Source organism: Scomber japonicus, chromosome 15 (assembly GCF_027409825.1).
Source record: "Scomber japonicus isolate fScoJap1 chromosome 15, fScoJap1.pri, whole genome shotgun sequence".
Lineage (NCBI taxonomy): Eukaryota > Metazoa > Chordata > Actinopteri > Scombriformes > Scombridae > Scomber > Scomber japonicus.
The window spans coordinates 160,001-178,361 of NC_070592.1; the positions used below are offsets into that span (position 1 = coordinate 160,001).

Below are 18,361 nucleotides of genomic sequence, written 5' to 3' on the forward strand. Positions count from 1 at the left end.
ATTGAGGAGCACAGGAGCAGGCTGACAGCACAGCATGCTGAAATGCTTATCTTCTTAAAAAAAAATCTCCACATTATGCTCGGACTGCAGAAAGTGGAGGAGGAGGAGGAGTAGTAAGGGCAGTCAGCACTGACTGATTATTATTTGTTTTATGCTCTTGTTATTAGAGTGATATGTTTATTGTGTTTACTCTCTATTCTTCAGTGAAGACTAAGAGTAATTACTACATTGTTTTGGGCACAGTCAGTCAGTGAAACTGGAGCTGTGTGAACTCTTAACTTAGAGCAGTTGGACAGTGGACAATATTGTGTTGTTGTTGTTGTTTTTGTCCCTGCCCACAGTTGTTTCCAACATATGCTGACAGTAAAAAAAATAACTGGAGTGAACTTGAATTGTTTGCACTTTAAAATTTAATTTATTCTATTCAATTGTATAATGATGTTGGTAACCAGTGGTTATTTTGCACTTTAAATATAACATTTTGTTTTTATTGGATTTGTTGAGGTAATACTCTTATGTTGAAGGTTAAAATTTATGTAACCAATTGGTTAATAATAAATGGGTCAGTTTTTCCTATACCTACTGTTGCTGACTATTGTTTTCTGTTATATCACTACAACATCAGTAACAGTAACATCACTTTATCAAGCCTTTTCTAACATTCCACACAACAAAATAAGGAATAAATATATGTATGATTCGTGCCTATATCGTATCGTATTGATATCGGTATCGGCCAATACTCAAGGCTACAATATCGGTATCGTATCGGAAGTGAAAAAGTCATATCGGGACATCCCTAACACACACACACACACACACACGGACACACAGACACACAGACACACATAGTTGAACTCTTGTCATTGTGATCCTGTGCTGCTCTGTGATTGGTCCAGGGAAGCAGCTGGTGCAGTACACACCTGTACAGTCTGAACCAATCAGTGGGGCCGACCTGTCTCTGGAGGCGGAGCCTTTCTTAATCTCCGATCAGGCCAATGAGGACGCAGCTGCCCTGCTGAGACACGCCCACCTCGATGCTGACCTCTGACATCATCAGGAGGGGCGGAGACCGGGGATAGTGTTAAATGTGACTCACTGTAACCATAGCAACAGGACAGTCTGAGCGCCTCACTGTAACCATAGCAACAGCAGTAGGTGATCAGCTGTAGATCAATCAGTAGGTCAAAGGTCGCGTCTTTATTAACCTTCATATACTTGTTTCTTTTCTTCTTTTTATTTTATTATAGCGTTTGCTTCTTCTTCTTCTTCTTTGCTTTAATTTAACCTTTTATTTGATGCTCCTGTGATGTCACACCCGTGATGTCACATCTGTGATGTCACACATGTGATGTCACACATGTGATGTCACATCTGGGCGTGTTGTGTGTTCTGCATGTTCCTGTTAGTGAGGATGATGATGATGATGATGATGAAGATGACTCAGCAGTGTTCTGGGACTCGTTGATATTATTGATCATGTGACGAGTCGTCATGTGATCAGACGAGCCGTCGTCATGTGATCAGCTGGTCGTCATGTGATCAGTTGACTGATGAAAAATGTTTTTGTGGAATTTTGAACAAATGTTTGTTATAAATTTTAATATGTATTATAAATAAAGCAAAAATATTTAATAATAAAACTTTATGATTTTACCTGATCAGCTGTTTTAATACATGTGACACACACACACACAATAACACAATAACACACACACTCAGTAACACACACACACACACACACGTGACTTCCAGTAAAGAAGGGGCAGACTAAACAGGGAGGAGCACCGAAAGTTTCAAGTGTTCAGTCAGACTCCATTTCACATCAGAGCAGAAGCAGGAAACAGTGTGAGGCAGGTGAGTGTTAATATCAGGACTGTAAATAATGATTACTGTCTCCAGCAGCTTCATTTACGGAGCCAGCTGGCTAGCCTCCAGCAGCACGCGAGCTTCTGCCTGGTTTGAGTAAAAAACGTGTTTAATTTGGTCACTTCTTTCTTTCCTTCCTGTTTTGCTCGCTGCTTTTTTGTTAGTCAACTTTCATCTACTTGCTTTTTTTCCTGCTGAAAGGAAAAAGCCGAGCTATTTCATTCACAAAAACTGCTCATTATTATTATTATTATCATTATTATCATTATTATCATTATTATTATTATTATTATTAGTGCCACGGGGTTCTAGCTCCGAGGCACTCCACTCCAGAAGCTGGAGAGGAACTATTAATCTTCTCCATACTTATTTTTCTTCTTCTTATTATTCTTCCGCCGTTTTTCGGCGCGTAACTCCTCCCACAGCTTTGAGAAAACCCCGACAATATATACATCAAAACGTGCGGCTCGATCGGGAAAGAGGTGCTATGACTTTTGGTCAAAGTTTCCCAAAGTTATTCCCAAAAAACCGGGAATATTTCTCCATTGAAAATGAATGGGAATTTTTAAAAAAAACAAACAAAATTCCACCTTTTTTCAGAGTCACCTAGCTCTCTCATAGGTGCACGTAGAAACATGATTTAAACTTTTAAACGGAGGAAAACTTGTCCTCTCTGGAAAAATACAAACTGTTTTTACATAACATGTAAACTTTTCAAACTATGAGCAGTCAAACGAGGAGTGGAAATCACTTTTTCGTCAAAGTTAGAGTGGAAGCGGCAGTTAGGTAGAGTGTGAGAAGCAGTAAAAAATGACCTCAATTTTTATTTTTAACTCGAGCTCACGGCCAAACCGTAAAAAGGAGACAAATAATTTTTGGTCAAAATGTAGACATAGGTGTTGGGATTCAGAAAATGTGATGTAGACAGGCGGGGTCTGCACAAAATTTAAACGGGGGGCCCGAGACCAGCGGCAATATCTGTCTCGCTGCCCATTAAACCTAATGTAATCATCTTCTTTTTTCAAAAGAATCTCACTCTGTGTTCGCACTGAGCTTACTCGCTCATTTTAATGAATATCTGAATAAAATAAACACTGTCAGAATCTGCCGGCTTCTGTGTCTCTCACGGTGTTTTCGGTTTTTGGACAGGAGTTACGGTTTTATCACAGTTTGCAATTGTTCGGGACCTTGTCAGAAGCCAAACTTTTTAGAATTTTGAGACATTTTTCAAGGCAGATCCTGAAATCGCCGTAGCAACCGCAGGGCCTTAGCTGCCCTTGGCAACCTGTTGCTGGGCAGAATCTGACCTACCTTTTTGTGATTGGCTAATTCTACCTGCCTGTCTGTTTTGCCAGTTAACTGAGCTAATTCATTTGAATGGAGATTAATTCATGTTTACTGTGGACTAAATAAATAGTTTTATTGTTTTGTATTGTAGTTATATGATTTGTGGTATATAAAAAGATTCAACATTTATCAATAGAAGATGAACAAAATGTACATAATATAATTTCATAATTTAAAATAAAAAGTATAATAACATCTACTCTCTAAATGATTTCAATAATTTCATAACAGTGATGTTCCTGTCTGTGGAAAAAATGAAGTAGACTTTAATTAATAAGTTTAAATAAATATTATTTATGCTTAAATATGATCATAATAATTACTTAATATTTTCAGGGATGTTAAGTTGAGAATAAAGTACATTCATAAAGAAAAAATAAATCATGTACTCGTCCCGGCAGTAGCCCCGTGGCACTCAAAATTTCCCTGGAATTTTCTAGTTATTATTATTATTATTATGTCCCGAGCAGTGACTGATGAAAGACATTCTGAGGTGTTTTAGTTTTAGTGGAACTGGTTTGAAGTCGGCCGTCTAACTAATGTTCTACTTTAAGTTTGACGTAGATGTCTCCAGACTTACAACAGGAAGTCATTTTACATTTACAGACGTCATACTTTAACAAACTCCTCCTGAAGAATGAACCAGAGCCACTTCAGCCCCTCCAAAGGGTCAGCAGATAAATGTGAGGGCTGCTGAGATGATTCATGGGAAAGATTCACTAATGTGTTTTCAGCTTTTGGACTTTTTCTCTAATCTTTGATTTTTGCTGAAATATTGAATCATTTGAACATTTATTGAAATGAAAGCATGTGAGAAGTTTAGAGCTCTCTCTCTCTCACACACACACACACGTGACTTCCAGTAAAGCAGAAGGAGGAACAAAGACAGGAAGTTAAAGTTTCAAGTGTTCAGTCAGACTCCATTTCACATCAGAGCAGAAGCAGGAAAACAGTGTGAGGCAGGTGAGTGTTAATATCAGGACTGTAAATAATGATTACTGTCATTATTGATCAATCTGATGATTATTGATCACATTCATTGTTTAGTTGATTAAATGTGAAATGACAGAGTTTGAGGTGTTAAACGTTGTTTCCTGTTGTTGTTTTCCTGGTTTGTGCGTCCTCACAGCGATGTCACGTGACTCACTGCTGAGCTCTAAATAGAGAGAAGTCACAGTTAAGAAGCACACACATGTTTATCTGAAGTGTGTTGGATTTAAACCAGAGTCAAAGTTTCTCTTTGTGATGACTAGAAAACACACATGGTTGTAGTTAAAGTCATGTCAACTAATAAGAAGCTACTAAGTTGAGAGGCAGGACTGGGTTTATTATACTGTGTATGTGTGTGTGTCTCCAGTGTTACTGGTTTACCTCTCAGACTCCAGAAGATGAAGAAAGAGGAGGAAATGGAGGACGGAGCAGAGTCTGTAATATCCAGCTGTCTGTCTATGAAGAGTGACCGGTCTCATGAAGAACCTCCATACTTCAGTAATGAACCTGGACCCTCAGACACAAAGTAAGAGACTGTTTCTACTGTAAACTGACCTGAAGATGATTCAGTTTAATATCATTTGATAATCTACATTATAAACATTGTTCTTTTATATATTATTGTATTTTTAATAAAAGCCTTTATTTTCATCTCCTGGTGGCTTTTATTTTATAACAGTCTTCTTTATGACATGGAGCCATCTTAAACTTCACACAGCACAGGTTTATTATGCAATCATTAATAACCATAATAATCATTTGAATTGTATTTTGTCACATCCATGTTTACTAGCTTGCAGTCTTCTTCTTCTTCTCTGCCTTTGCTGACACATTGTTGTCTCTGTCTAATTACTGTTGAACTCTTGTGATTGTAGTTTATTTTATTTTATTTCAAGTTGAATGTGTTGAATCTCAGAGGCTGAAGAACAGAAAGTGTGACAGTCTGGACTGTTTATGTGGGGAAAGAGCTGCATGCAGCTTGTGAGCTGTCGGTTGACCTCCTCTAATGTCATGTGACATAAAGAATGTGTTCATGTCCACAGAGAGAGGAAGAGGAGGGCTTTTTCTGTGGAGGAGCAGCTGTCCTGCTGTTCTTTGTGTCAGGACGTCCTGAAGGATCCAGTCTCTACCAGCTGTGGACACTGGTTCTGCAGACAGTGCATCACTTCATACTGGGACCAGTCTGCTTCATCAGGAGTCTCCTCCTGTCCCCAGTGTGGAAAAAGATCCAGAACCAGACCTGGACTGCAGACAGACAGTCAGACCAGCACTGTACAAAGTAAGACTGAAGATCTGTCTGCTGATGTCATCATCTCTGAAAACAGGAATCTACCTCCTCTATTCTACTGAACATTAACAGTCACACTGATTTCTGTTTCATTCTACCTTTGTTCTTCTCTTTCAGCAGAAAGTGGTCTGCAGGAGGTTTTAGATGAACATCAGATCAGTCTGAGCAGCACATGTGAATGTGTGACTCAAGGAACTGATGAAGCAGAAACTAAAACCTTCCTCATCAGCATCTTCACTGAGGTCCACATCACAGAGGGACAGAGTGAAGAGGTTAATACCCAACATGAGGTGAGGCAGCTTGAAACAGCTTCCAAGATGAAGACCCTCCATGACGCTCCAATCAAGTGTCAGGACATCTTTAAAGTCTTACCTGACCAACAGGAAACTGAAGAGGTTCATACCCAACATGAGGTGAGGCAGCTTGAAACAGCTTCCAAGATGAAGACCCTGCATGACGCTCCAACCAAGGATCAGGACATCTGTGAAGTCTTACACAGAGTCAGAGTGGTTCTGATGAACGGCGTCGCTGGCGTTGGAAAAACCTTCTCAGTGCTGAAGTTCACTCTGGACTGGGCACAGCGCTCCAACAACCAAGATATCAGTCTGCTGATTCTGTTCTCGTTCAGGTCGCTGAACTTGATCAAAGATGAGCAGTACAGTCTGCTCATGCTGATCCGTGTTTTCTATCCAACATTACAGAAGCTCACAGCAGAGAAGCTCGCTGTCTGTAAAGTTCTGTTCATCTTTGACGGCCTGGATGAAAGCAGACTTTCACTGGATTTCAACAACAGTGAGGTCGTGTCTGATGTCACACAGAAGTCATCAGTCAGCGTGCTGCTGACAAACCTCATCCAGGGAAAGCTGCTTCCCCGGGCTCTCGTCTGGATAACTACCCGACCTGCAGCAGCCAATCAGATCCCTCCTTCATGTGTGGACAGGGTAACAGAAGTACGAGGCTTCACTGACCCCCAGAAGGAGGAGTACTTCAGGAGGAGATTCAGTGATGAAGAGCAGTCCAGCAGAATCATCTCACACATCAAGACATCCAGGAGCCTCCACATCATGTGTCACATCCCAGTCTTCTGCTGGATCACTGCTACAGTTCTGGACCACATGTTGACTACAGACCAGAGAGGAGAGCTGCCCAAGACCCTGACTGACATGTACTCACACTTCCTGCTGGTTCAGACAAAGAGGAAGAAGAACAAGTATGATGAGGGACATGAGACGAGTCCACAGGAGCTGACGGAGGCTGACAGGAACCTTCTTCTGAAGCTGGGGAGGCTGGCGTTTGAACAACTGGAGAAAGGAAACATCATGTTCTACCAAGAAGACCTGGAGCAGTGTGGTCTTGATGTCACAGAGGCCTCGGTGTTATCAGGAGTTTGTACAGAGATCTTCAAAAGAGAGAGTGTGATCTTCCAGAAACCAGTCTACTGCTTTGTTCATCTGAGCGTTCAGGAGTTTCTGGCTGCAGTCTACATGTACCACTGTTACACCAGCAGGAAGACAAAGGTACTGGAGGACTTCCTGGGTGAAGACTACAGTTACTACAGTTACTACAGTTACTACAGTTACTCATCTCTGGATGGCTTCCTGAAGAGAGCCATGGAGAAATCTCTCAGAAGTAAAAATGGCCACCTGGACCTGTTTGTCCGCTTCCTTCATGGCCTCTCTCTGGAGTCCAACCAGAGTCTCTTAGGAGGCCTGCTGGGTCTGACAGACAACAGTCCAGAAACCATCCAGAGAGTTATCAACAACCTGAAGACGATGAACAGTCGTTATATCTCTCCTGACAGAAGCATCAACAACCTGAAGAAGATGAACAGTAAGGATATCTCTCCTGACAGAAGCATCAACATCTTCCACTGTCTGATGGAGATGAACGACCGCTCAGTACATCAGGAGATCCAAGAGTTCCTGAAGTCAGAGAACAGATCAGAGAAGAGTCTCTCTGATATCCACTGCTCAGCTCTGGCCTACATGCTACAGATGTCAGAGGAGCCTCTGGATGAGTTGGACCTGAAGAAGTACAACACATCAGAGCAGGGACGACGGAGACTGATCCCAGCTGTGAGGAACTGCAGAAAGGCTCGGTAAGTCCAGATGTGATTAACATTATAAATCAGTGCAGATTAGTAGTTTAGTTCTTTAAATATAAATAATATAAATGTTTTATTATAGTTAAAATAGTGCTCTACTTGTTTATATGTGAAATAACATGTCAGTTATATTTAGTCTCAGATGTTGTTGAACTGTTTAAATGTTGAGTTTAAATAATGTTGATGTTTATAGCTGTTAAATTAATGAACAGTTATTCTATTTATTTCTAGTCATTATTGGATTTGACAGTGTTTTCTTCTCTTTCTCTTCCTTTGTGTGTTGGAGGATTCATTCAAACCTGGTGAAACACATGAAGGACTTTAGAGGTTGTGGTTGAGGTTTTATTACAGCAGCATTTTATCATAACATATATCAGTATTTTACAGTTATCAGTGAAAGCAGTAAAGTTATTATTACATGATATATAATCAGACATACAGGTAATACCTGATTTTACTCAGCAGGCTTTAAAGTAAGATCTGAATCATCTTTGATTATTAGTTTCATTAGTGTTTGTGAACAGTCAGTAAATGTAGCTGCTTATGGATGTGAACCTGACAGCAGCAGGTAGCAAAGAGAGATGATCTTTCTCAACTGGAACTGTTCACTGAGCTGAACTGAGTCTAAATATCCTGCAGTCACATTAAACATAGTGGACAGTAAAAGTGGTTTTCTAATCAAGATGTCCTCATGTTAACTTAGTGGAGACAGACATGGGATCAGATCACACACACACACACACTGTGCACATTATGGAAGCCTCAATGTAACTCCATGTTCTCTCCTTCATCTGCAAGATTAAAGCTAAACAAAGATTAAAGTGTGCAGGTCTGAGAGAGAGTGATGAGAATGATTGTTTGATTCAAGCACAGTGAGACAGCATCAGCTGAACTGGGAGTGTTCTGGTAGCTTACTGGTTAAGATGCTTCCAGTATAACTGCAGCTTCCACTGATCTCTCTCCTCTTGTTTCCTGTTTATCTCTCAACTGTTGTTTTATATTAAAGGAATAAAATGATTTTAATAATGGAGTCATCAGGCTGAAGCATCAGCTGGGCTTTGGGCTGGATCACCTTATCAAAGCTGGCCTGCTCAGTGTCTCCCTCTCTCTTCCACCAGCAACATCTCTTTTCTTTCTTTGCTTCATGTGTTTGTTATTGTCTAGCACACATTTCCCCTCATCCATGCACTTCCCTACACTACTGATTCTACACATTACACATGGAGTTTACATTTAGTTTGTTAATAACTTACTTTAATACATTATTTTAGTTTTTGAGATTCAAACATGTGTTCTCCTTGTTAGTCTGAACCTTGAGCCACTTCATGATAATATGTTGTAATATTTGTGTCATTACAGACTTACTGACTTTGGACTCTCAAACACTGACTGTGAAGTTGTGACCTCAGCTGTGAAGTCCAACCCTCATCTGACAGAGCTGCACCTGAGACTCAACAACCTGTTTGATTCATCAGAGAAGCTTCTGTCAGCTGTACAGGAGAGTCCAAACTGTAAACTGAAGACTCTGATGTGAGTTCACTGACTGTAACTTTGGTAGATTTCTTTTTCTTCTATTTATTAAATTCAAATCCTTCACTGAAGTTTCAAATGTTTGGTTCATAATTTTCAGGATTAGTTTGAATCTGCTGAATAGATGGAAAGAAAAAAAGAACAAGGTGCATAATCTAAGAGATGAAACTAAATAATGAGCATGACAGGTTTCTTTTATTTCCAATGCACACTAAGAATAATAAACATATCAATCATAAGCAGAGTATCATAAAAACAGACCTCCATTACCAGCAGCGATGCTAACGGGCATGATGAGTTGAACAGCTGCCAATGTGAACTTGTCCATCATATTATCTGAACCACTGATGTGAAGAACTAATGTTAATCAAGATAATAAGAGTCAAACTCATAATAATAATAATAATAATAATAATAATAATGATGGAGTCATCAGGCTGAAGCATCAGCTGGGCTTTGGGCTGGATCACCTTATCAAAGCTGGCCTGCTCAGTGTCTCCCTCTCTCTTCCACCAGCAACATCTCTTTTCTTTCTTTGCTTCATGTGTTTGTTATTGTCTAGCACACATTTCCCCTCATCCATGCACTTCCCTACACTACTGATTCTACACATTACACATGGAGTTTACATTTAGTTTGTTAATAACTTACTTTAATACATTATTTTAGTTTTTGAGATTCAAACATGTGTTCTCCTTGTTAGTCTGAACCTTGAGCCACTTCATGATAATATGTTGTAATATTTGTGTCATTACAGACTTACTGACTTTTGGCTCTCAGACACTTACTGTGAAGTTGTGACCTCAGCTGTGAAGTCCAACCCTCATCTGACAGAGCTGCACCTGAGTCTCAACAAACTGTCTGATTCATCAGAGAAGCTTCTGTCTGCTGTACAGGAGAGTCCAAACTGTAAACTAAAGACTCTGCAGTGAGTTCACTGACTGTAACTTTGGTAGATTTCTTTTTATTTTTATTTAATTCACATCCTTCACTGTTTGGTTTATAATTTTCAGGATTATCTTGAATAATAATAATAATCTAAGAGATGAAACTAAATAATGAGCATGACAGGTTTCTTTATTGCACACTAAGAATAATAAACATGTCAATCATAAGCCGATATAATAAAACCAGAGCTCCATTAGCAGCAGCGATGCTAACGGGCATGATGAGTTGAACAGCTACCAATGTGAACTTGTCCAGTCTGCCCTGTTGCATGATGGGCCATAGCCAGCAATGCTAGACATCAGGACTAACTTGTACTTATTAAACTAGGCAGTAACATACAATGATGATTGAAGTCAGATGATTGGAAGCTCCAAGGAGCTCAGCAGTGAGCAGAGATTAGAGAGCAGCTAAAGAATGGTGAGACTAAACATGAAGCACCAACCACCAGTTATATGCAGAGCTTACCATAGCTGTTAGCTTTACACACCTTTCATCTGTCATTTATTGAAGAGCCATCAGGATGCTGTAGATGACCAACAGTCTAGATGTTGAAGAGGAGCTGATAATGACCTCACATGTCTGCTGAGTACATGACATCATTAATAAATAACCTGAGTCTGAAGATCAACGTGCTCCTTCATTTGATATATCTGTAGACCTTGTTAAAGGATGAATAAAAGAGGTCAATGAATTCATCTTCAGAAGAAAAGGGGCTTCTAAAATCATATTGTAAATATGATAGAATAACTACACAGTCAGCCTGTAGATCACATCACCTGTCATCTACATCATGTTGTCATAGTCATAATGACAGCGACGCTAAATAAAATAACGTAATCAGTGAAATGACAGCAGAATACATGCAGCTCAACATTTGACTTTTACTCTGAAATGCTGCTGGTGTTGTAGCCAGCGATGGTGAAGCTGCTGATTCATCAACTTCAACTTATTTATATCACTTTAAACACAATATCATTGGTCCAGAGTCCTTCACACATAAGAACACTAAATAAATACAAATAAAAACCCAATAAAAGAATCTGAATGATGCTGCGAGAGCCAACAATGTGATGCTTCTATAAATAAAACAGAAACGCTGTCAGGTTTACAGAAACATAACTGCTGCTGAACACAGTGAGCTGAATGATGATCTGATGCTACATGTCACACTGAGGAAGATGAAGTCCTTACTGATGAAGATGAAGTCCTCACTGATGAAGATGAAGTCCTCAATGATGAAGATGAAGTCCTCGCTGATGAAGATGAAGTCCTCGCTGATGAAGATGAAGTCCTCGCTGATGAAGATGAAGTCCTTACTGATGAAGATGAAGTCCTTAACGATGAAGATGAAGTCCTCGCTGATGAAGATGAAGTCCTCGCTGATGAAGATGAAGTCCTGACTGATGAAGATGTTCTGAATGAATGAAAGGAAACTAAAGTGAAAGACGAAGCATGAAAATAAGTGTTTCCTGTCCAGAATCATCAGTATCAGAGGAGCATGGTCAGCTCTGTACAAATGTTGGAAATCAAACTCTAACAGTGAAGTTTACTATTTAGCCTAGCAGCTACGTACATGCAGCGCTAGCTAGGAAGCTTACTGCTGAATCACTGGAACCCAAATACAAAGTTAAATGCTGCATAGAAACAACCTTCAAAGTGACTTTATGAAAAGCTCTTGTGATAGATGTTACCTGTGAGCAAAGAAAGATGCTTACTTACTGACTGGAAATCTTTAGAGTGGCCATGTTTCATGAACATTGTTTGATGAAGAAACAAAACAGAGCGAGGAAGCATCTTCTCTCAGAGAAGATCTTTGGCTGGACACTGACTACGGCTCACTGAACCAGGCACCTGAATCAATATTAATTAGGACAGCTGATCTCATCTGTGTGTGACTTGACTTTTGAACAAAGGCTAGGTAAAACTATTGCTGCTTGAAGAGAGGAAGTTAAAGTGATGCAGACAGCAACACAGCTACAATATCTAGATAGAAATCCAAGTACTAGGCTACTAATATTTGCACACACATGTTCCCACAGCAGCAGAGAGCAGTCACGCTGACTGAACACTGCTTCAATGAACAGGCTACAATTGATAAACATGCAGTGAGTACAACAGCAGACTGAGCTGGTTGACAAAGCCTGATACTTGACATTTCTCCCAAGAGTCAACTACTTGAATCTGAATCATCCTGATATGCAGCAGCTCTGAAAGCACTGAGCAGAGAGGGAGAAACATTTAAAAATACAGCTGCAATATGATAGGCTGACAAAGAAGGTGTGTCAGCGTGCTATTGGTTAGATGTGAGCAGGTGATGTGAACAGCTGACGTCTTAATTGATGCCCCAGAAATGACAGAAAGGAAATGATGAGCTGTGAGAAAGATCAGAATGACTGAGGGATGAGAAATCAAACTATAGATGTGAGCTTGTAAAAAAGATGCTCTTCCTGTCTGAACTTTCTCTGAGCTTCATTTTTACATTTAAGGAATAAAATGCATCAGAAAAAATACATTTAATGAAAAGATGATGTGAAGAATAAATGTTCATCAAAATAATGAGAATCAAACTGTTTGATCATCAAATGCATGAAGTAAATATAAAGTTTCCTCTTTCATGAAAACATATGTTGGAATATTTGTGTCATTACAGACTTATTGCCTGTGGACTCTCAGAGACTCAATGTGAAGTTTTGGCCTCAGCTCTGAAGTACAACTCCTCCCATCTGACACATCTGGACCTGAGTAAGAACAAACTGTCTGATTCATCAGTGAAGCTTCTGTCTGCTGGACTGAAGAGTCCAAACTGTAGACTGGAGACTCTGAGGTGAGTTCACTGACTGTAGCTTTGGTAGATTTATTTATTTTTATTAAATTTAAATTCTTCACACACACACACACAGTAACACACACACACACAGTAACACACACACACACACACACAGTAACACACACAGTAACACACACACACACAGTAACACACACACAGACACACACACAGTAACACACAGTAACACACACACACACACACAGTAACACACACAGTAACACACACACACACACACACACACACACACACACACATTTTCTAAACTTCTACATTTAAATCTTCTTCAGCTCTGAACAGATTTCTACCACCTTCTCACACAGTGTGTGTGTGTGTGTGTGTGTGTGCGTGCGTGTGTGTATGAATGTGTCTGTGTGTGCGTGTGAGTGTGTATAAAATGTCAGTGTGCCAAATAAAATCACACACACACACATACACACACACACACACACACACACTCACACTCTCACACAGACACATTCATACACACACACACACAAACAGAGAGACACACACACACACACACACAGAGACACACACACATTCATACACACACATGCACACACACACATACACACACACACACACACAAAAACAAACACATGCACACACACACATACACGCACACACTCACACACATACACACGAATACACACACATGCACACACACACACTCACACACATGCACACACACATACACACATACATACACACGCGCACACACACACACTCACACATACACACACGTATACACACATACACACACACACTACACACATACACACACACACATACACACACATACACACACTACACACACACACATACACACACATACACACACATACACACACTACACACATACACACACTACACACACACACATACACACACATACACACACATACACACACATACACACACTACACACACACACATACACACACATACACACACACACACACACACACACTCTGAACAGATTATGAAACATTTCAAACATGAACTTTGTTTCTATTCTTTATTCAGATTGTTTGACTGCAGTTTGTCAAAGACCAGCTGTGATTATCTGGCCTCAGCTCTGAAGTGCAACCCCTCCCATCTGAGATATCTGAATCTGTGGGACAACGACCTGAAGGAATCAGACGTGAAGCAGCTGATTGATCTTCAGCAGAGTCCAGACTGCAGACTGGAGACTCTGTTGTGAGTAGAGAGTTGGAGTCAGTCTGTGCTGGTTTCAGCGGTTTAGTATTAAACACAGTCAGTATCAAAGCAAAGATCCAGTATTTCCTGGTGAAGCTCCAACCTTCTCAGTGCTGCTTTCCTCAGTGAAGCTGTGAGAGGAGAATGGTGACAGAGAGAGAGAGAACAGTCAGCCAATCAGATGAGCCAGAAGCTTGTTGTGATCATGTGTTTGAGTTGATGTGAAGACGACTGTTGTTGTTGTGTTGATGTCTGCAGGAAATAAAGCTGGATTACAGCTGACAGCCTTACAAGATGTATAGAGACAGTGATCCTCATCATCAAATCTGATCTCAAAGTGTTTGTTCTCTCATTTCAACACTAAACTATTGATCAGTTCATCTTTGTCAGAGCTCTAAGATCAGTCTGACTGCAGCCTGCAAATCACTGGCTCTGATTTCACACAAGCATCATTACGTTTAGTAACCATGTGGTCTTTATACAGACCAGAACCTCTGCTGAAGTCCAGGAATCACAGCAGCTGTTTAGCTGAGAGCTCTGACTGATTGTCATGTGATGATTTAACAGCAGGAAACATCTTCAAATCCCACAGAGACTCTGTAGCTTTAAACTTTGATAAGAGTTGACATGTATCAGCAGTAAATCCATCAGTAAACTGATGAGTGAATGTCTCTGTTTCTGCAGTAATGATGTGTTCATGACTCTCAGCACTTTATTTCCTCTGTGTATTTGAGTGAAATCTGCAGAGGAAACACACTTGATAGTAAAAGTGTGTGCAGGTGTGTGAGCTTGGAGCTCAGTGTGTTCACTCCAACACGTTAACATGAGAGCTGAAAGGAAGCAAGCTACGCTGCACAGCTGTTCCACTTGTGGTCTGAACAGGACTGAAGTCCCTGCTGCTCTTTATACTGGATGTGCTGCATCACTGACTGACAGCTGATCAAGTGAGTCTCACTAAACACTCATTTATCTCCTCTGTTCTCTCTTCGTCTCTCATCAGATGGGATGATGACTCTGACTGAACATCCAGGAGTGTTGAGAGAGGATCAGCTGGATCCTGATGATCCATCTGGAGTCTGGATCTGGATTTTGTGGTCTTCACTTAAGTCTCTTAACTGGCTCCAAACTGAACAGTTATCTCTGGATTTAGCTGAAGATAAAAACAGGTGTTATAAGTCAGACTGTGAGCCTGGGCTCATATTTATCAAGCGTCTCAGAATCACACTGAGAGTTAACGAGGACTAAAACTAATGAATGAAGCAGAAGAGAATTGACTGTGACTTTCAGCAGGAGAAGGATTACTGCTGGGAGAGAGTGAGACGTGGCTGTTTTACCACAGTCAGAGCAGCAGAGTAGAAATAATGTGTGTTCTGTCTCCTTATTCAACAATAATACGTTTTAATCTTCAACCCAACAGTGTTTACTGTTTTATTCCATTTCTATCATCACTGCTTAGCTGTTTGTTTTAGGATTGATTTAAAGATTTGATGAGTTTTAAAGGCTCCAGATGACTTTTCAGAGTCTCAGTGTGTAAATATTAAAGGTATCCTCGCCAGATTCAAGTAGTTGACTCTTGGGAGAAATGTCAAGTATCAGGCTTTGTCAACCAGCTCAGTCTGCTGTTGTACTCACTGCATGTTTATCAATTGTAGCCTGTTCATTGAAGCAGTGTTCAGTCAGTGTGACTGCTCTCTGCTGCTGTGGGAACATGTGTGCAGCAGGACTTCATCTTCATCAATAAGGACTTCCTCTTCCTCAGTAAGGACTTCATCTTCATCAGTGAGGACTTCCTCTTCCTCAGTGTGACATGCAGCATCAGATCATCATTCAGCTCACTGTGTTCAGCAGCAGTTATGTTTCTGTAAACCTGACAGCGTTTCTGTTTTATTTATAGAAGCATCACATTGTTGGCTCTCGCAGCATCATTCAGATTCTTTTATTGGGTTTTTATTTGTATTTATTTACTGTTCTTATGTGTGAAGGACTCTGGACCAATGATATTGTGTTTAAAGTGATATAAATAAGTTGAAGTTGATGCATCAGCAGCTTCACCATCGCTGGCTACAACACCAGCAGCATTTCAGAGTAAAAGTCAAATGTTGAGCTGCATGTATTCTGCTGTCATTTCACTGATTACGTTATTTTATTTAGCGTCGCTGTCATTATGACTATGACAACATGATGTAGATGACAGGTGATGTGATCTACAGGCTGACTGTGTAGTTATTCTATCATATTTACTATATGATTTTAGAAGCCCCTTTTCTTCTGAAGATGAATTCATTGACCTCTTTTATTCATCCTTTAACCACTTAACACACGCCCCTGTTTTTTATGTTGTTAGCCTAAACGACATGCTCAAGTTGTGAGCAGCACAGATCCCACATAGTTTGAGACTCAGAGATGTGTCTGGTATCATTGGAAAGGAAACACTCTCAGGATTCTTGTAAAAGTGTCTGTGTGATTCTGTGACTTACTGACAAAGAGTGGCAGAGGTTACAATGATGGGGTTGTTTACTCGCCCATAGGTTTGCCTTTACAATGACATGTGTACAGACATCCAGGGACCTCTCAGCAGGATATAGACACAATGAGGCCACAGCCACAGGTCTTGGCTTCATGCAGTCCAAATTTGGAGTCAAAAGACCAAAAGATGAATTTTTCAGAGTTATTTTTCAACAGGTATGTCCATGCGTTTTCCTCAGGTCCTTTTTGGAGACTCCAAATGGACACTTGGTTACCATGGTTACCAAAGCTGTATAACCACAATCAAACACCTATAACTTTACAACCCCTTTGCCTACAATCAAAATCTTGGTCTCTAATGAAAGCTGACACCATATTATTATTATTATTATTATTATTATTACATATAACCATATATTTTTTGTTTGGCCATATCTATCTATCTATCTATCTATCTATCTGTTTACTTTGGTATAAGTCATATGTCAAGTCGAAGAAGAACCAACCGTGTACCAAAATGCCGAGTGCGTAATGATATATGGTTCAACTCTTTTACGCACCGGGCGCACGCCGGTTACGCTTGGAGTTTGTTTATGGACAGCCAAACTTAATAGCTTAGTGTCATAACCCATACACCGTTGGAAACCTCTGACTATTGGCTAAAAGGTTATTAACTTCATTTCACCGAATATTTCCATAGGCTGGAACAGCAGTCAATCAAAGCCATGTCGTCATTGTTGTCGGTCACATGTCCTCATTGGCTTTGGAGACATGTACTGCCTAATCCTAAACACCGATTGGCTTGTGTGTGGTGTCGTCAGAAGCAGGAGAGGCTCACGGTCGTAAACATCTAGTCACGTGTACTCTGAGATGCACGTGCAGGTCAGGAAATGACGTAAACGGACCGTATGTGGTTTGTTATTTGTGTTATTACGTTACGTGTTGGACTAAATACATGTTGACATATTGAGGAAAGTATTCCGGTTTTATGGAAACGGATTTCATATTTCATCAGAATGGATACTTGGCGAGCTGTACAGGAAGTCCTGAGTCATAAGATGATCGTTGTGGATAAAGGGAAGACTTTGAAGGTATGTAGCATTATAGCTTTTCTTACTTAGCTGAGTGGCTAGCCGAGCTAATCGCTAATACTATTACGGCTGTGAGCAACCATATAAGTCGTGAGTGGTCTTGAATGAATCAGGAGAATCTAAGCTTTCTAACAATGTACGGCATGAATATACATGTTTAAGGGTTGCTGTTTAAAACATTCAGAAGAACGTGTGGCTACCTCCTAACATCCGTCCCGTCCCGTAGACGGAACAGCGTGCGTTAAGAGGTTAAATGATAAATCACATTACAGTTATTTTCTTTACAAATGATGGAATTGCTTCATAAATGAATGTGAAATAATGTCAACTAATCAAATAAATTTAACTTTTATTTGACATTTTGAAGAGAAACTGTTGTTTTTAAGTGAGGCAGTTGACATGTTAAATTCATATTTCAGGATTAAGAATCCAAGCACTGCTCAGAAACACTCAAACATGAGTCCAGTGATAGAAGGGTTAGGGTTAGTACAGTCAGATGAAGATGATAGACAGCACACAGTGAAGGGTTAGATGAAGATGAAGATGAATATGAAGATGAAGATGATAGACGGCACACAGTGAAGACTACACTCAGAAATCAATAAAAACACACACAGACTGATGTTGATGTTTTTTCCCACATCCCTTTATTCATTTATTTTTTTGGTCTTTGATGCTTACACACAAATATAGTAAAGATG

General features: G+C 40.1%; 2 protein-coding genes across 2 annotated transcripts in view; both read left to right on the forward strand.

Annotated features, from left to right (window-relative positions):
* hsf1 (heat shock transcription factor 1) overlaps window positions 1-1,555 on the forward strand; it is a 15,992-nt gene extending 14,437 nt beyond the window's left edge. The window contains exon 14 of the mRNA XM_053333990.1: window positions 900-1,555. Within this exon, the coding sequence (XP_053189965.1) occupies window positions 900-1,051 (152 nt within the window). The 3' untranslated portion in view covers window positions 1,052-1,555. The remainder of the gene's footprint in view (window positions 1-899) is intronic.
* A 3,109-nt stretch (window positions 1,556-4,664) lies between these two features.
* LOC128374503 (protein NLRC3-like) lies at window positions 4,665-15,125 on the forward strand. Its single transcript, XM_053334772.1, has 8 exons — window positions 4,665-4,732; window positions 5,250-5,485; window positions 5,612-5,878; window positions 5,990-7,592; window positions 8,958-9,090; window positions 12,773-12,900; window positions 13,930-14,055; window positions 15,104-15,125. Exons 1-8 carry the CDS (start codon window positions 4,665-4,667, stop codon window positions 15,123-15,125), a joined length of 2,583 nt encoding a protein of 860 aa, XP_053190747.1.
* Window positions 15,126-18,361: the final 3,236 nt, after the last annotated feature.